Raw genomic sequence first — 23,340 nt, 5'->3', positions numbered from 1 at the left:
TACCCCCGATAATTCACCCCAGATCCACTTTTTTTGAAATTCCGATTTCGTTCCTGGAAGTCCTATAGCAGTGTCCATGTGTTTTATACCTCTGCCATCCCCCAACCAAGCCCCCTCCCTCCCACAGATCTCCCGTTGTCCCTGTTCTCTGATGTTGTACTTGTGTGCCTCTCCTCTATCTCCCCATCTTGTCTCCCGCTCCCTTTATTGTATGTTTTGTGTGTCCGTTTGTTTTGTGTGATTGATGTTAGCTCCTCCACGAGCCTCGATCTTGTATCCAAAAAAAAAAAAAGAGACACGCAGTTATTATTTCATTGTCCAACTCTTTATTAAACAGTACAAAACTGTGTTCTTTAAAAAAAAATCCTTGAAAAAGTGCATTGTATGACAAAGTCATGACACCATTTGTACAAAATACAATAAAACTCACAATCGTAGCTCACAATGCAGAATGCGCTCACAATCGACCCGCGAAGTCTCAAGATGTGCATGAAATGCCATTTGCAATCGCAGGTTCAATCGTTTTAAGTTTGCATCAAATGTTACGTAAGCAGGCAATTTGATGATCAAATGCAAAAGGAAATATGCAAACCAATGTCTCATTTGTAAGATTAAACTATATGTAACCAGAAACCAGAAATATTATATGTTGTATGAAATTTGCGCTTTGATGGATTAAAATGCTGTCTCTCCACAATATGTAATACGAGGGGCGTTCAAAATGTTCTCGGGAAGACGACGTCGCAATGCTCCAGGAAAATTCCCATTACACAAGTTATTTGTCATTATATTGGCTCGGATGGTGGATACTGAGTAGCTCAAGAATATCCAGGTGTGATTGAGTCGAGATGTCCGATTATTCTCAGCGTGCATCGTCTCAATGTGGAATTGAAGTTAGGTCGGAAACAAAGGGGTACAAGAAGAGTTCAGGTACATATGAATTATTTAAAATATTTTTCTCACATAATTGTTGGAGTTTCTGCTCCAAGTCTGTTCGAACTCCGGCCGAGTCATACCAAAGATTTTGAAAATTCTGCTTCCTTGCTTGATGCTCAAGAGGATCTCAAGAGGATTCAAAAGAGGATGTCTTGGCTTAGCGGTTAGGGTGCCGGCTTGGGATCCTACGATCCTGGGTTTGAATCCCGGTTGATCGCTGGATTAACACCAGGGGGGTTGACTCAGCCCGTCATGCTTCCGAGGTCCGCAAATTGAGTACCAGTTCACTGGATAATTCCCTGTGTGTCGCAAGAGGTGACCAACAGGGTTGGTGGCAGGAAGAGCATCCGGCCATAAAACATTGCTTCAAAAAGGGGACTACGGTGCACAAAAAAGGCCAACCCCTGCTCTGTGGGGAAAAAATTGCCTCTAAAGGTGGTTCTTCTTCTTCTTGCTTGATGCTCAGCATTTAAAAAAGACAGAGCACGAACAATCAAAGAACCAATTTGTTTTTTTAAAAATGAACACTGTATAGTACCAGTGGACCTGATGGGCAATAAAGAAATCAGATGGACTCCATTTTAATCAATAAAAGATGGAGAGTTGTTGTGCAATCTGCCAACCTGGTGCGAATTGTATGGACTAGGACGTGCCCGTACGTGGGTGCCCGTTCCTTGCCAAAAAAAAAAAAAAAAAAAGCGAAAGAATCGCAAATTAGTTTTAATTAGTTTTAAAACATAGTTTAACGCCAACATAGTTTGCCAACGTGAAATAAATGAATACGCTCTCAAATGTGCCGTCCGAGGCAGAGTCTGTTCGCCACGTTCGGCACACGTGATAGCTCGCTGCTCTCTGATTGGTTGAATCGTTTTTTGGACATAGCTCGGTAACTACTTCTCCGATTAATATGAAACCTTGAAAAGGCACATCCTCAGGTCCCCAGCAATATACCTGGCAAGCTTAAAGTATATCGGACCCGTGGTTGTCGAGAAACAGCAGTCACAGACACACAGACATACACACAGAGATTACTGGAATTATAGATAGATGTGAGTCGTGGACAGTGAAGAAGAAAAGAAAAGAAGATCAACAATTTGGGATGTTTTTTTGGAGACTAATTTGAAAAATTCCTGAGACCACCATGTACGGAGTAAGTGCTGATGACAAAGCTGAAACCGTCATAGTTTGGACAAATCGTGGTGCAGAAAATGAGAGTCGGGAGAAATCAACGATGGACGACGTCACCAGAAGTCGGACACGTCTGGACTGAACTAGATAATTATAGATGTTATTTTTTCGAATTTTCACTCGGAGAACCTTTTGAACACTCCCTCGTAATACAGAATATCTTTTATGAACATAATCTAATAAAGCAAGAAAAATAGAATGAAAAAGGGATCTTCAATGTACTTGTGAGAAATGACGGTTTAAACAATAATGATGATTCATGACGTTTTGCCATTCATACAATACATTCAAATACCTGTCCATTCGTCAATCAAGTATGTGCTTCGCAAACTGCATTTATAATGAAAAATGTCACCACGACAAGTTGAGCTTAAGTTATAAATAATCAAATTTTAAAAACATTTCATAAATCCTTAATCAAAATTGGATTCTTTTTTTCATTTAAACCACACAACCACATCCGACAACCCGCCAACACTCTCTTACTCGTTTCAAAATCAGAGTTTCTCATTTATTCCCATCTTATTATCAAACCAATCCTAACTGTACGTTACGATTCATCGTGTAACCTTTTTTGACCATTTCGTGAATCTCAAATCAAAAAAAACATCACATGCATTGTGTAGTAATACAACTACGACTACTAGGCCAACTTCTCTCACTGCTCCATTTATTACCACCTTCTTGTGGGATCCGCTCGCGAAATATTTCTGGCTCGAGTCTTTCACGAAGCGGCTGGCCAGGGCTGGCGTTCTCTTGTTTTTTTTTCTTTTTCTTTTTTGGGGTAGGAATTTGACTTTTGAAATCTGGTAGGGATTTGACTGGTAGCAATTTGAATTCGACAGTTTGGGTAGGAATTTGTAATTATTTCAGCCTACCGGCGATAACTTGCCTATTCTTCGTGAAACGCACTGTGGGATCTTTAAAGTCCACAAACGGCCGACGCTAGCAAACAAGTCCTTCTGGTGGACTGAAAGTAATGGAAGCACATTCCAATTTTCAAAAACGAACATCAAATCTCTTTAACTTACTATTTACTTTTTAGAACAACGATGAGCAGTCGGATCTTCATAACAACAGACTGCATCAAACTCAGCATCACCCGAACTCTTCACCATCATTGGGACTTCGTCTGAACAACCTTTAGCACTTACTGCAGGTGAAAGCTTCCTTCTCAAACATGTCATCCTCTTGATGTAAAAAAAACAAAAAACTTTCACACTGTTTGTTATCTTTTTAAAATCTGAAAAGGTTTATAAAGGCTTGTGGGGACAGTGCGACGCACATTTCTTCTGCGTTGTTGGCTGTACAAGGGTGTCCTGTGTCCTGAAATAACATGGATCAATCGCCGGCATTAGGTGTTTAACATCAGTGGATGCAAAGAGCGTGTAATACGTTAAAAAATTCTGGAAATTTACATTCTCGAAAGTGCTCATGGTATTAGTGAACTGTTACAAACTGCAAGATGGAAGGAGGTGAAAACTGGTTGTATTACTCAGGGTGGTCTTAGGGTATCAAAACATTCATAGTCCTGAGGGATTTAGGTTAAGGTTGTGCAGGGTAGGGTGATCGCCAAATCCCTCTATGTAAATAGGTCTGGCATCTCAATACTCCCTGTGGGTATTACAACTCCAACTAAAATACGCCAATTCTAGGGGAATTACCCCATGCGTAAGGACGGGTTCTTCGCTAAATAATAAAACTATATGATTGATGACAACAAACATGGCATCGTGAATCCAGGAATAAAGCAAACCATTTATATCATCATACTAAAATACGCAATTTGGTGTCTGTCTGTCTGACTGTTTTTTGCCTGCGATACATTCGTTAGCTACCTATCCAATCACAACAAAACTTGACAGGGGGTGAGGGGTTAAGGGCCACACGACAAGGGAGGTGTACGCCTTGGACGAACTCCATGTTGAGGTGTACTGTATATCCGCATTAAGATAGCTTATCGCAGCATTTTTCCAAAGCCGCTTCTAAAAACACAAGCAATAACAACACTACAGTTAATCACATAATATTAATGTTATTACAAAACAATGCTGTATTAATACTAACTACTGGGGTCACCCATGGGAATCCCATGGGCATGGAGGTGTATCGTTGCGTTCGGTGCAGCCGTTTTTGCGGTACCCGGGACAATAACGTTAGGCAGGAGTCTAAACCTGAAAGTGCTGGAGACCAAAGCTGAAATTGGAAAAACAATATGGCCTATTTTACTCCAGGGGGTCCCAGGATTATCCACCCAAAATTTCGTTGCGATCGGTTCACCCGTTTTTGCGGTACCCGGGAACGGACGGACAGACGGACGGACATTTGGTGAATTATAGTAAGATAGTATCTCTCTCCCCCAGGGGTTTCCTCCTTGAACAAACGCCATGTCAATGTGTATAAATAGCTTACCATGGTATTTTATGGAAAACCCTTACCGGAAGTAAAAAATATTATAAACCAAAACTATGTTTTTAAAACTAAAACAAAACTAAACTATAAACCAAAAACCAAAACCAAAACAAAATATAAACAAAACTATAAACCAAAACCAAAACTTCCTCAAACTTAACTGTGATAAATCTGAAATAATCATCATTGGCCCAAAAACGCTCACCAAGTCCACCCATAACTTTGCCCTCAACATCGACGGTTTCCCAGTATCCACCTCCCCTCACATCCGGAATCTTGGCATCATCTTTGACCAAACCCTCTCCTTCGACAAATACACTAAACAGATCACAAAGACAGCCTTCTTTCACCTGAAAAACATCGCCTGTCTCCGTCCATCCCTCTCCTCCGTGGCTGCAGAAACCCTCATCCACGCCTTCATCACTTCCCGTCTGGACTACTGCAATAGCCTCCTTTATGGTTCACCCTCAACAATCACCAATAAACTCCAATACATTCAGAACTCCGCTGCCCGTCTACTCACCCATTCCCGGACCCGTGACCACATCACCCCCGTCCTTTACAAGCTTCACTGGCTCCCCATCTCCGAGAATCCAGTACAAAATCCTCCTCTTGACCTACAAAGCCCTCCATAACCTGGCCCCATCCTACCTGGCTGACCTCCTCTCCAGACACACTCCCACCCGCAACCTCCGCTCTGCTGGTACCAACCTCCTGACCCCCCCCCCCCCCCATCCGGACCAAATTTAGATCCTGGGGGGACAGGGCCTTCTCCATCGCTGCTCCCACCCTCTGGAACTCGCTACCTCACACCATCAGAGACTCCTCCTCACTCACCACATTCAAAACAGCACTCAAGACCCACCTGTTCAACACTGCATTCAACATTTAACCCATAGCATCTAACCCCTGACTATCTCCTCTCCTTCTCCCTCCTTTGTGCTTTGAATATTTCCCTATTGATTCTTCTTTTTTTGCAATTGTTTTTATGTTTTGCTATGCATTATGTTTTGCACTCTGTCAAAGCGTCTTTGGGCTTCCTGAAAAGCGCTATATAAAATAAATGCATTATTATTATTATTATTAAAACATGTATGATTACTTTTTGAAACAGTCGCTCCTGCTGTTTAACACTTAACTGAAAGGGAGGAAACCCGGGGTGTGTTCAGTTACCAAGCAGCTAGCTAGCGCTTGCCAAGTCAGCCGTTCCTTTATCAACGGTTTTGAATGGAGTTCTTGCTCGAATACTAAAGCCTTTTGGTGAGTGCTCTCTTCAAGAAACTTGGTAAATTAACACACCCCCGATGTTCTTGAGGTCCGACCATAGATCTACTGTAATCTATATACCCCACAGAGGAATGACCCTTCCTGGCGCTTCCGTGGGGAACGAGTGTTCCAGTATAAATTAAATATTGCTGTATATCTGTCCATGTGTTTCCTTACTCCTCTCTATCAGCTTCCTCCAGTCACCAAGCTTTATAAACATTATTTAAAATGCCTTATAATTCTGCTTAAGGCATCGAAATTTAGATTTACTTAGAACTCCCACATTTATTCCATTTGGCTGAGTGTACCTTTCTCAATGTGTTCGCCATGCTGAATGACAACTTGACATTCAGATGAGCAATGCTAATGATGTCATTCCGTCAAAAGATTGTTGTTATTTGGTTCTACCGACCTAGCATTCCCATCGCCCATTCTTGACAGGTATATCACCCCCGTAGGTTGTGCTTCCACCACCATTCTGTCAGAGGATAATGATGGATGATCGTTGTGTTCCTCCTGTCCTATCAAATCACATACCATCACATCAACCATCCTTGATGGATGCAGCCCCAGTTGTAAAATAATTTCACAAAAAGAAAAGATTACAGACTGAACCACCTTTAGAGGCCATTTTTCTCCCGCAGAGCAGGGGTTGGTCCTTTTTTGGGCACCGTGATCCCCTTTATGAAGCAATGTTTTATGGCCGGATGCCCTTCCTGCCGCCAACCCTGTTAGTCGCCCGCCAACCCTGTTAGTCGCCTCTTGCGACACACAGGGAATTACCAGCAAGCTGGTACTCAATTTGCCGACCTCGGAAGGATGACAGGCTGAGTCAACCCCCCTGGCGTTAATTCAGCAATCAACTGGGATTTGAACACCAGGATCCTAGGATCCCAAGCCGGCACCCTAACCGCTAAGCCAACACCAGGCTTTTCCAGGGGGGAGAGGGAATCCTGCCCTGACTGACTTTTCCAGGAAGCCAACAGACTGATTTTAAATAATTAAAAAATCAAATTAAATTTTGTTTTTAATGTTTTACTGGACAAATCATATGAAATCCACCCAAAACAACTCTGGTTGCTATTCCAATGGCTCAATAAGGGGAAAATATTTTAGTAAATTTGATATATAAAAAAACAAAAAACAGCTGCCTGTTTCATCCAGTTTCCCGGCTGAATCCCAATGAACTGCGTTAAAGCGGTAGCGACGGCCTACTGATTTGATCATTCCGAGTCAGATCACGGGACAATACCGTACCCCAATGAAACCACCAACCCAGTCAATGCCTCACGCTGATCGGTGCCGTATCCCGTATCCCCACTAGTATGGCAGATAGGTGCAGGAATTGTGCCTTTGATGATACAAACATGGCATTTGGCACACAGTCAGAGTATGTCCTAAGAAAGATATTTGGCTATAGGGTCATCGCAGATTTGTCCTTTTTTGAAAAATGGCCGCCATTGTTGTCACAGGACAAATCTGCGATGGCCCTATAGCCAAATATCTTCCTTCAGGCATACTCTAACTGTGTGCCAACTCTCGTGCGTGTATGATCAAAGGCACAATTCTCCCAAATACTTCACCTATCGGCAAATTCATTCGCTTATCTCCGCTTATCCCCATTTAACCCCATACACCCCAAGTAGTAGGTCATTCCCCAAAACAACCTCATACAAATCTAAACATGCACAGACAGACAAGGCAGGTGAAGTGCGTGGTAACGCATGTTCTCCACACAATAGGCTGAAAATATGGTGAAGTTAACCCAGTTTACAATATTTCTAGGATTTTGCCTGTTTCTGACAGATTTCTCGAGGAGTTTTTGGTGGAGCAATTGGCACCTTTTGCTAAGCTGCACTTGACTTAAGTAGGTTGAACCCTCACCTGCCAGAAGAGCACATGGCAGTGACGGCAGAAGCGAGGAGTGTCGCCATATTCCTCCCGCTGTGGGTAACAACGCTGAAGCTTGAAGTACATCGTCTGCCAATCCAGCTGACCATCCTTGTGCAAGGTCAACCGTTTCCGGAACTGCGGGTCGACCATAAAGTTCACTTTGCATGAGCAAAACTGAATAACTCAGCAAAGTGGTGGAAAAATCCTTTTAAGCTATGGGTGAGGTCATCAAGGAGCCAAACAGTCCGCAACATACCTGGCGCTCGGTGAAATGGTACTGGCAGAGTTTCCTCCAAAGTAGATGATCCTGGCTCATGGTGAGAAATTGCGTTGACGTCTGACCCAGGTTATTAATGTCCAGACCATCAGGCAATCGTCGAAAAATTTCCATCTGCATGTCACATGGTAGATCCGTGAGGGTTGGTCCCTGTTCCTCCTTCTGCTGGAGTAATAGGAAAAAGAGGAGTAAAGACTAAGCAATTTGTTGTTTGTTGCTATTTAGCGTACAAGATCGTGTGGATGTGAGTGCACCTTGGACTGAACAACATGTGATCAATTTCTAATCAAGTAAGAATATTTTTAAAACACCAAAACAATTTTAGGACAACTCATAATGTGCTACAACATAATTAAGGTGCGCATATGTCAACAAAAAAGCCATATGTGAGATACCTGCATACTACCTACCCAGGAAGCTTGTGTCCTCCGACACATGACAATACCAGTACCAATCTCAATCAGGACCTGGAGTGTGATGAACTGGGGAAAAGACTGAGTTGTTACTTTCAACCAAAGAACGACCCACCTCGTATATGGATTCTTCACCTTTGAGAGGAACTTCCTGTTATCAGCTTGGATTGGATATCAGCTCAAACTCCAGCTGGGAAAGGTAATCTCTGCAACAGCTAAAAGAGCCTCCCAGCACCTTGGCTGCTTATTTCGTGCTCGGCGATACCTCTCTCAAGCTGCTATGCTCCAACTATACAAGGCCACTGTACTTCCTGTTATGGAGTATCATTGCCATATTTGGGCAGGTGCTCCAACCAGTCACTTATCTCTTCTTGACAGAATCCAGCAACGTGCTGCCATTCACGTGGGACAGGAGTTGGCATCATCCCTGGAACCTCTCCCAGTCTGCCGCTCTGTTGCTTCCTTGAGCCTCTTCTACAGATATTACCACGGAATGTGCTCTGAGGTCTATCACAGGTTGTTCCACCTGAGCATACTTGGTCGCTCGACGCGCGTTTGGTAGTTTCATCCCATCCATACACTATCTGTCCAGCCTGGTGTTGGCTTAGCTGTTAGGGTGCCAGCTTGAGATCCGAGGATCCTGGGTTTGAATCCCGGTCGATCACTGAATTACCACCCGGGGGGTTGACTCAACCTGTCATCCTTCCGAGGTCCGCAAATTGAGTACCAGTTCACTGGTAATTCCCTGTGTGTCGCAAGAGGCGACTAACAGGGTTGGTGGCAGTAAGGGCATCCGGCCATAAAACATCGCTTCAAAAAGGGGACAATGGTGCCCGAAAAAGGCCAACCCCTGCTCTGTGGGGGAAAATGGCCTCCAAAGGTGGTTCTATACATTGTATCTGTCCCAAGGAGTAAGACTATGAGGTATTCTTCCAGTTTTTTTCTGGAACAATTTACCTGCTGCATCCTGCTTTCCTCTCTATCCCAACCTATCTCAATTCAAGAGAAATGTCAATAGATTCATCCTTTCTGTCTAATAGCTGGCGAAGCCGGTGTTGTGAATGAACGCATACGTATTATGTTGAAAAGCCAGATTTTGCTGAATCCTTTCAGAATTTCGAAGCTTTGACGCACCAAATCGCTCCATGGAGGCCGCCATCTTGCGGATGTGGAAGTATGCATAAAAAATTGCGAAAAAGTTCAATAGGAGTTTGTTTCACCCGTCTTTTTTTGATTCACCATCTTATGCACCTCTAATTTGTAATTAAAATACTTTAAGACCAACCTCGTTCCCCGGGCCCTGGTTATCTTCAACGAAAATCGTCACCAAACACCGGAACCCATGAGATTCGAGCATTTGAAAAAATATTTCAAAAAAGTTTATTACCGCGTTTCGGAGGCTAAAAACGGCGTCAAATATTCCAAAATTGACGAAGATTTATTTTTTTTTATCTCGCGGCCATAGGGGATAGTTTTTCACGGCCGGAAATATCCGAAGTTGAGACGGAATTCGCCGAATTAATGAAGAAGGAAATTTTATAAATTTTAATCTCATCCAGAATGCAAATGGTGTCATTTTGAACGAAGTACGGTACCAACTACACCTACCTAACCTACTGATGCCATAGTGATGGGTAAAATAGTGGCAAGAGGCTTTGGCTTCGCCGGCTCATTGCGGCTTTGCAGTCGGATACTAGGTCTATACTTTCCTTTGTGTAGCCCCACCTCTAGTGGCGTCCAAGGTTTTGTGCTGGGCGATATCTCATGAAATATATATATATATGTAAGTTACGTACATAATAATCGTACTCAAGTAGTAGTAAAGACCATCTTTGGTCTAATTAGACCATCTTTGGTGTCATCCGTGGGCTTCCATGTTGTGATCTTATATTTATCAATATCTTGCTGTGTCCTCATCCTCATCATTTATTAAACCGTTTATAGTCAGGTCGGGGATTGAACCCGGTCTAGACAGCTCAGAGGTAACTGCGCTACATGTGCACCATCCTGGGGGATTTTACACCATGTAGAATAGGTCTTCCTTTGTACACGAAGAAGAGTGTTCACATGAAAGGTGAATTACCTGGTCAATTTGTTTATAGTGCAGCAGCTGTTACTCCAGACATCAATCACACCTTCATTTAAAATGATTCTCAAAAAGTTGTGGACGGATTCGGACGAAATTTGGTGGACATGTTGGTTTGGTGACGAGAACAAGCCAATTCGATTTTGGTTCAGGTCCAGATTCAGATCCGACCTATCAGTGAGATACAAAACAAACTGTTCAGCTTGGTGGAGGTATGTGCTCTACCGAGTGCAGTTGTGGTTAACCACACTCTTACGATGTCTCTCTGAAAAGACCAACTGGACAACCCTCCCATCCACTTTCTGAATAATCCTCTCGAAGACGTTCTGTCACTCAAGCTTTTGGGTCTCACTATCTGCCGTGATCTTTCCTGGGAAAACCACATTTCAAATCTGGCCTCCAAAGCCAGTCGCCGACTGGGCATCCTCCGTCGTGCGAAGTCCTTCCTTGGCACACCTGAGCTCCTCACCACATACAAGGCTTTCATCCGCAGCTCAATGGAATACTGCTCTCCCCTCTGGGCTGGTGCTCCTGCCTCACACCTAGCTCGTCTTCACGCTGTTGAAACCAAAGCATTCAGAATCATTGGAATCTCCCGCGATGAAGCTAACTCCAAGGGCCTCTCACTCACTCACCGCAGGCAGGTTGGTGGTCTTTCCGTCTTCTACCGACTTCTCTCTGGCCTTGCCCCCCCCTCCCCAGCTCTCTGTGGGCTCTGTCCCGCAAATATTCCTACAGGTCGCACAAGATCTGCCTGCAACCCTCTTATGGTTAAACTGCCAAAATCAAGACTCTCTGCTCACCTTCACTCCTTCATTCCTCTTTTCTCCCGCCTCTGAAACAAACTCCCTCACTCTCTTCAATCCCACTCCACCCTCCAGGTCTTTAAAGCAGCTGTTCACCACCATCTCTTATCTTCCCCCATCCAAAACCTTGATCTTTTCTACCCCCGCTAATTTCACCCCAAATCCACTTTTGTGAAATACCAACTTCTGTCCTGGAAGTCCTTGGTGTCCTTGTGTTTTATACTTCTCCCACCCCCCCCCCCCCCCACTCCTTCCCACGCCTCCTCCCCCCAAGCCCTCTCCCTCCCACACATCTCCCTGCTCTTAAATGTTGTGTGCTCTCAAGTGTTTGTGTGCTTCCCCTTCTCTTGTCTTCCGCTCCCTCTTTTTATATATTTTGTTTGTCTGGTTGATTTGTTTGTGAAGTAAATGTCAGCTCTTTCACGAGCCTCGATTCAGTATACAAAAAAAAAAAACCAAAAAAAAAAACCGAGCTGAGTCGTAAACATCAGGTTGAATTTGGAGCACATGACCCGAAGTGAATTACCTGCTTGATTTGGAGATCAGCAAGCCTCATATTCCAGCGGTTGAGGCTCTCCAGCCGCTCAGCCCAGACATTGATGTTCCCGACAAGGACAGACTTGCCCACATCCCGCACGAGGTGAAAAGCGACCGAATGCAATGCAGTCAGCAGTTCTCGCACCTGTCGTCCATTTTCTTTGTCTCGCAGCACTAAAGGTCAGGAAGAGTGTGTTTTTAGAAATGGACGATTCATCTTGCAATAAGAATTCTGAATAGTTTAATGTCTGGCAATAATAAGTGATCAGGAGTTAAAGTGAAGGGCTCGTTTCCTCCACCTGCCCTCTACCTCCTGCTGCCCATTCCCAATCTCACTAAGAAAAATTGCTAAGTGGCAACGATAAATCTGGGTGGTTTACCTTCGCCTTCGAAGCAATAGTCAGGGCAGGAACTTGTAATTTGTTCAGGTCTGCTAGCGATAAATACCGTGGGATATTTAACTTCCATCAACTAATGCCAACGATGAGCTGAGGCGAGACAGCTCAGAGAGGAGTGCGTATACGTCGTGGGCCAAGGCTATCCTGCCATGCTCACAACCACAATTTAGAACAAGAAAAAGAGCAATCAGTGATTGCAAACCCTTGTCAGGATGTGTTTTCAGTGGTTTTTAAGGCTTTTGTGTTAAAACAAATATGGCGGCCGAATCACGTGACCGATGACGTCATCAATATTTTTTTTCTAAACTAATTTATTCCTAGATTATGCTCAAGAAATTTCATCTTGATCGGATGAAGTTTTGTACTTGTCAAATTATGACGTCATAATGGAGGCACCTATGACATCATCATTAACATATTTTATTCCCCATGGAGTTCTTTACAATGAGCCATGTCTCAATTTTTTCTATTCAGCACTTTCGGAGATATAGAGGTGCAAAGTTTTTCGGTTTTTCCAAGATGGCGGCCGAACCACGTGACCGATGACGTAATCATTTTTATTTTTTTCCCACCAGTTTATGACGACATGGCGCTCAAGAAATTTCATCTTGATAGGATGAAGTTTTGTATTTGTCGAATTATGATGTCATAATGGAGGCACCTATGACATCATCAACATATTTTATTCCCCATGGAGAGTTCTTTACAATGAGCCATGTCTCAATTTTTTCTATTCAGCGCTTTCCGAGATAGAGGTGCAAAATTTTTCGATTTTCCAAGATGGCGGCCGAACCACGTAACCTATGACATCATAATTATCATTTAAAAAATTCTACAGGTGGAGCTGCACCTCTGGTGAAAATTTCCTGTCAATCGGACCAACGGTTGCAGAGAAAATCATATTTATTCTGTGCGGACAAACAAACAGACAAACTAACAGACAAACAACAACAACAAACAAACAGACTCAAATGCAATACCCTCTCCTCTGGCGAAGGTAACAAAGTCAAACACCGAATCAACGCTTGCCAAAATGCGTTTGGCAAGCGTTGATTTGTTAATCTGACTCACGTATTGGCTTTTAATCGTTAATCGTTAATCGTTAATCACGTATTGGCTTTTGCTCACCTTTATCAACAATCTTTTCCAAGATATTGAAGTAATTTTTCTGTGCCGCTCCGCTCAGAGAAGGTAGCTGGCTCTGTGCAATGAGCTGCAAAAGCTGTGAGAAAACAATGGCAGGAAGTCATAAGCAAGTACTTCCTCAATGACTACGACATAGCTTCCTGGTTCTGATCAATTGAACCTCCTCTTGAATCTATTCAAACATGTCAAAACATGTCAAACTTATGACGTGCAATGAACTCCAACCTGGTCACGACAAACATAGTTGAACAACGTGGCCTGCACTACTTACTGTGTGTGGCCTGTTGTTGAACATAGGTATGTATACGTAAGACCCATTGGTAGTGGAATAAAATCTATAGTGCAGTCAGAAAGTATTCAGACCCCTTCACTTTTTTCACATTTTGTTATGTTGCATCCTTGTGCTGAAATCGTTTAAATTCATTTTTTCCCTCATCAATCTCCACTCAATACCCCATAATGACAAAGAGAAAACAGGATTTTAGAAAGTTTTGCAAATTTATTAAAAAGAAGAGGTGACCAAGAACCCGATGGTCACTCTGGCTGAGCTCCAGAGATCCTGTGTGGAGATGGGAGAAACTTCCAGAAGGACAACCATCACTGCAACACTCCACCGATCTGGGCTTTATGGCAGAGTGGCCAGACGGAAGCCAAACAGTTCAATCTTGGCTTCATCAGACCACAGAATCTGGTTTCTCACAGTCTGAGAGTCCTTCCGGTGCTTTTTGCAAACTCCAAGCGGGCTTTCATGTGTCTTTCACTGAGGATAGGCTTCCGTCTGGCCACTCTGCCATAAAGCCCAGATCGGTGGAGTGTTGTAGTGATGGTTGTCCTTCTGGAAGTTTCTCCCTTCTCCACACAGGATCTCTGGAGCTCAGCCAGAGTGAACATCGGGTTCTTGGTCACCTTTTCTTTGTAATAAATTTGCAAAACTTTCTAAAATCCTGTTTTCTCTTTGTCATTATGGGGTATTGAGTGGAGATTGATGAGGAAAAAAATGAATTTAAACGATTTCAGCACAAGGATGCAACATAACAAAATGTGAAAAAAGTGAAGGGGTCTGAATACTTTCTGAATGCACTGTACTTGCGTGGAGAGTGGGAACCAGTAAGAGGAGGTGTATCGTGGCTAAACTTAGCTAATGGGGAGATGGTTTCATGGAAAATCACTTTTGTGGCCTTCCAGATAAAGCGTTCCAGATTCATACTGAATCCCCACCCCGAGCCACCCACTTGTCACGAGGGAGGGCTTTTATTTACACGGAGATAAACCCAGCTGCTGCTGTCAATGCAGCTTTGTGTAAATAATCTTCAGGGCCCTTTCTCTATTTCTCCATGTGACCATGACGAACTTGGCTCAATGTGCTGATCCTAAGGCATTTGTAGTATCTCTTTGTGCCACAACTTTTGGAATAATTTCAAAACTTTCAGATAATGTGGTGAAAATGTAAGTTGAACCCAGGTGTGACGCTCACTTAAACCACTGGGCGGTGTCTATAAGACCTCGGGACGTCCGCGACTCGAGGCCACTCCTGCGACTTTATACAATGACATGTAGAATTGAATGGTACGTACCCACTTATATTCTAGGCTTGCTTGCATTGACTGATATATCCAATCTTTCTCATATGATGCCTTGATCCTGACATATATGTTGCATGGTGTATTTTACAGGATGATGTTACGATCTAATTGAAATTAAACCTATCTATGGGACGAGTTGTGGATTTGGTTGATTTTCACAACAATCATGTCATTGGCTTGGGCTGTAGGAACCGTAGAAGCACTGCAGGGGGCGCTGGATGGGGTGATTCCATTTTTCCCTAGAGATAGGTGTGCTAACCAAACGTTAGAACTCACAATAAGCGATTCATGATCTGCATCAGGCATTCATGCATGTGGGTTACCATGTCGGAAAAAAAGTGAAAAAGCCTGATTTAACGTATTTTAATTCCAGGCCATAAGGCAACAAAAGGTGACAAAAGGTGACATTTCGAAAGGGGGTGTAGACTTTCTATAGGCACCGTAGCTCGAAGGTAACTGTGCTACCTTTAAGCTATCCTACGAGCCCAACAGCGAGTATTGTATTGTATAATCAACAGGACAACATGCTTGTGAAATGAGAAATGAGCACTGTGGATCTTTCCATTAATTGGTCGATGCAATCTGACGTGAATAACAATGTGTTGGATCATGCAAATGAGACATGCTCCTTCATTTTGTTACCTCGTACCCATCAGTCGTAAACAAGATGTATTGGAGCAAGTCCTACATTTAAAGCTGATTTATCTTGCTGATGAAGCCTAGACGCAGAAACAATGGTACAAGAGCTCCGATTAAAATGCACACTCGCACACCTGCTCATGTTATAAAACCTTGAGAGTTTTGAAGTAGGCCGGGATAAACTTTCACAAAACTTTTTGGAGATGTTAAGAAAATAAGAATTTAGACTTCATTTCGCCAGACGGTGATACCTTATCTCGTGTTTCCCCTGATTAGACCAATCTGAGTGAGAGGGCAATGCCAAGTCTTTCTATAGACAAAGATTTTTGAACGTATTTTTTTGAAATTTTTGAAAAGATTTTTTTAAAAATTATTTTAGAAATTTTGTGAAAAAAACAATTGAAAATTTTCAAGTTTTTTTCCAATTTTTATTTTTACTTTTTCTAAATATTTTTTTCAAAATTATTTTTTAGATTTTTGAAAAGATTTTTTTCAAAATTATTTTTGAAAATTTTTAAAAGATTTTTTTTAAATATATTTTTGAAAAACAAGCAAAGATTTTCTATTTCTCAAATACTTTTGGATGTTTGACTAATTCATATCTATCACAAATTTAACTAGAGCTAAGTCAGTGTGCCATACCACAAATCCGCTTCCCACCGAAAGCAAAGTAGAAAGATGGCAAAAAGTTCCAGCAGGAATGCCCCAATATCAAATTTTGAGTTAATTTTTTTTATCTGTTTCGACCCCTGTGATCCTAAGTCCCCCTCGGTCCCACCTCCTGGCGCATGAACCGAGGGTCAAATCAAAAAAATCGTTGCATATTTCATGCGTCGCCCAATGTTGACTGCACATTCAAAGTTTCATTAAAAATGTGCCCGTAATTGCATTTTTTGGTATTTGACCTTTTGACCCCACCTGGTGGAGGGGCGGGGGGAGCGGGGGAGAAGTGATACAACTCTCACACCTTCATACCATGTGGTCATCATAACTACCAAGGTTGATGAATTTCTGCACAACTGTTTAGGAGGGGATAGCGTGACAGATGGACAGACATACAGAGACAGACAGATCTTTTGTCAAAAAGCATGGGAATAATGAAGTACATAATCCTTTAGAGTTGAAATAAGCTGTTCAAAGAGCTTGGTTGTTGTCGTTGTTGTCGTTGTTGTTGTTGTTGATCAATTCTGCTCGAACATTTCCCATGCGCGACCCAGAAATCCCTCGCATCTACCATGTTGTGTTCTTGTCTTAGTGAAGCCAGGGCCACATAATCTTCCATGACAGCTTGGTTGTAACATCCGCTTGCATCCAGTAATGCAGGTTAGATTTCATTGGGAGTCTTACAAAGAATATCCACCATCGCATGGCATTCCCTGGGGTAGATCCAGATCCTTGTGTGTCATCCATAACGCTCAAGAGCTCATCAGAGTGGAAATTGGGAAAATCATTAAACCGGAAATGAAGTCTGCTGCCCCACATGCTAACATCGGTTTGGAGAAGGTGAAGATCCCACCGTGTGTTTCCAAAAGAGTCGACCATTGTATCCTGACATCCCAGACGAATTCTGCATTCCTGTCCTAATCTATGGAGTTCTGCAACAGCGATTCATAAGAGGATCAGTACTCCAAAAGTTATCGTGCAGAGGATGAAAATATCCTTGGCAAAATCCCTGCACCATATTTTTCCATTGTCTCTAAGCAAAGTCTTATTTCATGTCCCACCCACATGCTCGCTCTTTCTGTCACTGCATAGAAATCATGTCCTTGCTTTTGCCTGGCAAGGCTTGTTCGAGAAGGGAAGATGAATGGGAATGGGGAGGCAGGGCTGGAGCGGAGGGGGGATTTTTCCTTCCCCGACAACAGCTTGCCTACCCACGTTTGATAAACACACAGCTTCCAGTAGCTTGTTACAGTTTGTGATTCAGTGTTTTATTACACAGCTGCTCCAGCGGACATTATGCTGTTTAACTCTTACCCCATGTGTTGTATAAAAACAATTGTTTTGTGTCATGTGAGGCAAAGCTTGCCAAGGTATGCCGACCCTCAACAAGTCAAATAAGGTATGTCAGGGACAATTGGACAGGTTTTCTTTCACCATATCATGTCTGTCATTTTTGGTCAATGGGTAAATACAATACAAGCTATACAAGCCATTGGCCAATGCGTTAATATGAGAAAATCTATTGGCCAACGGCTAAATGCTATACAAGCTATTGGCCAATGGGTAAATACCATGAAAGATATTGGCCAATGGGTAAATACCATGAAATGAAAGATATTGGACAAATAGGTAAGTAAATGCTACACAAGCTACTGGCCAATGGGTAAACACGATACAAGCTATTGGCCAATAGGTAAATACCATGAAATCTATTGGCGAAATAGGTAAACACGATACAAGCTATTGGCCAATGTGTAAATACCATGAAAGCTATTGGCGAAATAGGTAAACATGATACAAGCTATTGGCCAATGTGTAAATACCATGAAAGCTATTGGCGAAATAGGTAAACATGATACAAGCTATTGGCCAATGGGTAAATACTATGAAAGCTATTGGCGAAATAGGTAAACATGATACAAGCTATTGGCCAATGTGTAAATACCATGAAAGCTATTGGCGAAATAGGTAAACACGATACAAGCTATTGGCCAATGTGTAAATACCATGAAAGCTATTGGCGAAATAGGTAAACACGATATAAGCTATTGGCCAATGTGTAAATACCATGAAAGCTATTGGCGAAATAGGTAAACATGATACAAGCTATTGGCCAATGTGTAAATACCATGAAAGCTATTGGCGAAATAGGTAAACATGATACAAGCTATTGGCCAATGTGTAAATACCATGAAAGCCATTGGCGAAATAGGTAAACACGATACAAGCTATTGGCTAATGTGTAAATACCATGAAAGCTATTGGCGAAATAGGTAAACATGATACAAGCTATTGGCCAATGGTTAAATACCATGAAAGCTATTGGCGAAATAGGTAAACACGATACAAGCTATTGGCCAATGTGTAAATACCATGAAAGCTATTGGCGAAATCGGTAAACACGATACAAGCTATTGGCCAATGTGTAAATACCATGAAAGCTATTGGCGAAATAGGTAAACATGATACAACCTATTGGCCAATGTGTAAATACCATGAAAGCTATTGGCGAAATAGGTAAACACAATACAAGCTATTAGCCAATGGGTAAATACTATGAAAGCTATTGGCGAAATAGGTAAACATGATACAAGCTATTGGCCAATGTGTAAATACCATGAAAGCTATTGGCGAAATAGGTAAACACGATACAAGCTATTGGCCAATGTGTAAATACCATGAAAGCTATTGGCGAAATAGGTAAACATGATACAAGCTATTGGCCAATGTGTAAATACCATGAAAGCTATTGGCGAAATAGGTAAACATGATACAAGCTATTGGCCAATGTGTAAATACCATGAAAGCTATTGGCGAAATAGGTAAACATGATACAAGCTATTGGCCAATGTGTAAATACCATGAAAGCTATTGGCGAAATAGGTAAACACGATACAAGCTATTGGCCAATGGTTAAATACCATGAAAGCTATTGGCGAAATAGGTAAACATGATACAAGCTATTGGCCAATGTGTAAATACCATGAAAGCTATTGGCGAAATAGGTAAACACGATACAAGCTATTGGCCAATGTGTAAATACCATGAAAGCTATTGGCGAAATAGGTAAACATGATACAAGCTATTGGCCAATGTGTAAATACCATGAAAGCTATTGGCGAAATAGGTAAACACGATACAAGCTATTGGCCAATGTGTAAATACCATGAAAGCTATTGGCGAAATCGGTAAACACGATACAAGCTATTGGCCAATGTGTAAATACCATGAAAGCTATTGGCGAAATCGGTAAACATGATACAAGCTATTGGCCAATGTGTAAATACCATGAAAGCTATTGGCGAAATCGGTAAACATGATACAAGCTATTGGCCAATGTGTAAGTACCATGAAAGCTATTGGCGAAATCGGTAAACACGATACAAGCTATTGGCCAATGTGTAAATACCATGAAAGCTATTGGCGAAATAGGTAAACATGATACAAGCTATTGGCCAATGTGTAAATACTATGAAACCTATTGGCGAAATAGGTAAACACAATACAAGCTATTAGCCAATGGGTAAATACTATGAAAGCTATTGGCGAAATAGGTAAACATGATACAAGCTATTGGCCAATGTGTAAATACCATGAAAGCTATTAGCGAAATAGGTAAACACGATACAAGCTATTGGCCAATGTGTAAATACCATGAAAGCTATTGGCGAAATAGGTAAACACAATACAAGCTATTAGCCAATGCGTAAATACTATGAAAGCTATTGGCGAAATAGGTAAACATGATACAAGCTATTGGCCAATGTGTAAATACCATGAAAGCTATTGGCGAAATAGGTAAACATGATACAAGCTATTGGCCAATGTGTAAATACCATGAAAGCTATTGGCGAAATAGGTAAACACAATACAAGCTATTGGCCAATGGGTAAATACTATGAAAGCTATTGGCGAAATAGGTAAACATGATACAAGCTATTGGCCAATGTGTAAATACCATGAAAGCTATTGGCGAAATAGGTAAACACGATACAAGCTATTGGCCAATGTGTAAATACCATGAAAGCTATTGGCGAAATAGGTAAACATGATACAAGCTATTGGCCAATGGTTAAATACCATGAAAGCTATTGGCGAAATAGGTAAACACGATACAAGCTATTGGCCAATGGGTAAATACTATGAAAGCTATTGGCGAAATAGGTAAACATGATACAAGCTATTGGCCAATGTGTAAATACCATGAAAGCTATTGGCGAAATAGGTAAACATGATACAAGCTATTGGCCAATGTGTAAATACCATGAAAGCTATTGGCGAAATAGGTAAACACGATACAAGCTATTGGCCAATGTGTAAATACCATGAAAGCTATTGGCGAAATCGGTAAACACGATACAAGCTATTGGCCAATGTGTAAATACCATGAAAGCTATTGGCGAAATAGGTAAACATGATACAAGCTATTGGCCAATGTGTAAATACCATGAAAGCTATTGGCGAAATAGGTAAACACAATACAAGCTATTAGCCAATGGGTAAATACTATGAAAGCTATTGGCGAAATAGGTAAACATGATACAAGCTATTGGCCAATGTGTAAATACCATGAAAGCTATTGGCGAAATAGGTAAACATGATACAAGCTATTGGCCAATGGTTAAATACCATGAAAGCCATTGGCGAAATAGGTAAACACGATACAAGCTATTGGCCAATGTGTAAATACCATGAAAGCTATTGGCGAAATAGGTAAACACGATACAAGCTATTGGCCAATGTGTAAATACCATGAAAGCTATTGGCGAAATAGGTAAACATGATACAAGCTATTGGCCAATGTGTAAATACCATGAAAGCTATTGGCGAAATAGGTAAACATGATACAAGCTATTGGCCAATGTGTAAATACCATGAAAGCTATTGGCGAAATAGGTAAACATGATACAAGCTATTGGCCAATGGTTAAATACCATGAAAGCTATTGGCGAAATAGGTAAACATGATACAAGCTATTGGCCAATGTGTAAATACCATGAAAGCTATTGGCGAAATAGGTAAACACGATACAAGCTATTGGCCAATGGTTAAATACCATGAAAGCTATTGGCGAAATAGGTAAACATGATACAAGCTATTGGCCAATGGTTAAATACCATGAAAGCTATTGGCGAAATAGGTAAACACGATACAAGCTATTGGCCAATGTGTAAATACCATGAAAGCTATTGGCGAAATCGGTAAACACGATACAAGCTATTGGCCAATGTGTAAATACCATGAAAGCTATTGGCGAAATAGGTAAACATGATACAAGCTATTGGCCAATGTGTAAATACCATGAAAGCTATTGGCGAAATAGGTAAACATGATACAAGCTATTGGCCAATGTGTAAATACCATGAAAGCTATTGGCGAAATAGGTAAACATGATACAAGCTATTGGCCAATGGGTAAATACCATGAAAGCTATTGGCGAAATAGGTAAACATGATACAAGCTATTGGCCAATGGGTAAATACCATGAAAGCTATTGGCGAAATAGGTAAACATGATACAAGCTATTGGCCAATGGGTAAATACCATGAAAGCTATTGGCGAAATAGGTAAACACGATACAAGCTATTGGCCAATGTGTAAATACCATGAAAGCTATTGGCGAAATAGGTAAACATGATACAAGCTATTGGCCAATGGGTAAATACCATGAAAGCTATTGGCGAAATAGGTAAACATGATACAAGCTATTGGCCAATGTGTAAATACCACGAAAGCTATTGGCGAAATAGGTAAACACGATACAAGCTATTGGCCAATGTGTAAATACCATGAAAGCTATTGGCCAATGTGTAAATACCATGAAAGCTATTGGCGAAATAGGTAAACACGATACAAGCTATTGGCCAATGGGTAAATACTATGAAAGCTAATGGCCAAATAGGTAAACGCGATACTAGCTATTGGCCAATGTGTAAATACCATGAAAGCTATTGGCCAATGTGTAAATACCATGACAGCTATTGGCGAAATAGGTAAACACGATACAAGCTATTGGCCAATGGGTAAATACCATGAAAGCTATTGGCGAAATAGGTAAACAGGATACAAGCTATTGGCCAATGTGTAAATACTATGAAAGCTATTGGCCAAATAGGTAAACGCAATACTAGCTATTGGCCAATGTGTAAATACCATGAAAGCTATTGGCCAATGGGTAAATACCATGTAAGCTATTGGCCAATGGGTAAATATGATGAAAGCTATTGGCCAATGGGTAAATATGATGAAAGCTATTGGCCAATGCGTAAATATGATGAAAGCTATTGGTCAATGGGTAAATATGATGAAAGCTATTGGCCAATGGGAAATTTTTTGAAAGCTATTGGCCAATGGGTAAATACCATGAAAGCTATTGGCCAATGGGCAAATACCATGAAAGCTATTGGCCAATGGGTAAATATGATGAAAGCTATTGGCCAATGGGTAAATACCATGAAAGCTATTGGCCAATGGGTAAATACCATGAAAGCTATTGGCCAATGGGTAAATATGATGAAAGCTATTGGCCAATGGGTAAATACCATGAAAGCTATTGGCCAATGGGTAAACATGATGAAAACTATTGGCCAATGGGTAAATACCATGAAAGCTATTGGCCAATGAGTAAATATGATGAAAGCTATTGGCCAATGGGTAAATACCATGAAAGCTATTGGCCAATGGGTAAATATGATGAAAGCTATTGGCCAATGGGTAAATATGATGAAAGCTATTGGCCAATGGGTAAATACCATGAAATACCATGGTAAATAAAATAGCTTTAATGGTATTTACCCATTGGCCAATAGCTTTCATGGTATTTACACATTGGCCAATAGCTTGTATCATGTTTACCTATTTGGCCAATGGGTAAATACCATGAAAGTTATCGGCCAAATAAGTAAATGCGATACAAGCTATTGGCAAATGGGTAAATACCATGAAAGCTATTGGCCAAATAGGTAAACGCGATACAAGCTATTGGCCAATGTGTAAATACCATGAAAGCTATTGGCCAATGAAAGCTATTGGCCAAATAGCTAAACACGATACAAGCTATTGGCCAATGTGTAAATACCATGAAAGCTAGTGGCCAA

The 23,340-nt window shown here is 41.5% G+C and overlaps 1 protein-coding gene across 8 annotated transcripts in view; it reads right to left on the bottom strand.

The window, feature by feature from the left end:
* LOC137438666 (F-box only protein 32-like) overlaps nt 1-23,340 on the bottom strand; it is a 145,506-nt gene that overhangs the window by 37,937 nt on the left and 84,229 nt on the right. For 3 of the 8 annotated variants that reach the window (XM_078767133.1, XM_078767135.1, XM_068133905.2), the window contains exons 5-8: nt 13,341-13,434; nt 11,804-11,988; nt 7,952-8,137; nt 7,687-7,830 (exon numbers count right to left, since the gene is read on the bottom strand). In XM_078767133.1, coding sequence (XP_078623259.1) covers nt 7,687-7,830; nt 7,952-8,137; nt 11,804-11,988; nt 13,341-13,434 — 609 coding nt within the window. Of the gene's footprint in view, nt 1-303; nt 3,451-7,686; nt 7,831-7,951; nt 8,138-11,803; nt 11,989-13,340; nt 13,435-23,340 lie in introns of those variants that run through there. The other 5 variants (XM_078767137.1, XM_068133904.2, XM_078767136.1 and 2 more) reach the window with 3 other exon arrangements.

The sequence above is a fragment of the Myxine glutinosa genome, chromosome 13 (assembly GCF_964187855.1).
Source record: "Myxine glutinosa chromosome 13, kmMyxGlut1.1, whole genome shotgun sequence".
Taxonomy (NCBI): Eukaryota; Metazoa; Chordata; class Myxini; order Myxiniformes; family Myxinidae; genus Myxine; species Myxine glutinosa.
The sequence above is the reverse complement of the archived record's forward strand: the minus strand, read 5'-3'. Positions and strand labels throughout refer to the sequence as shown.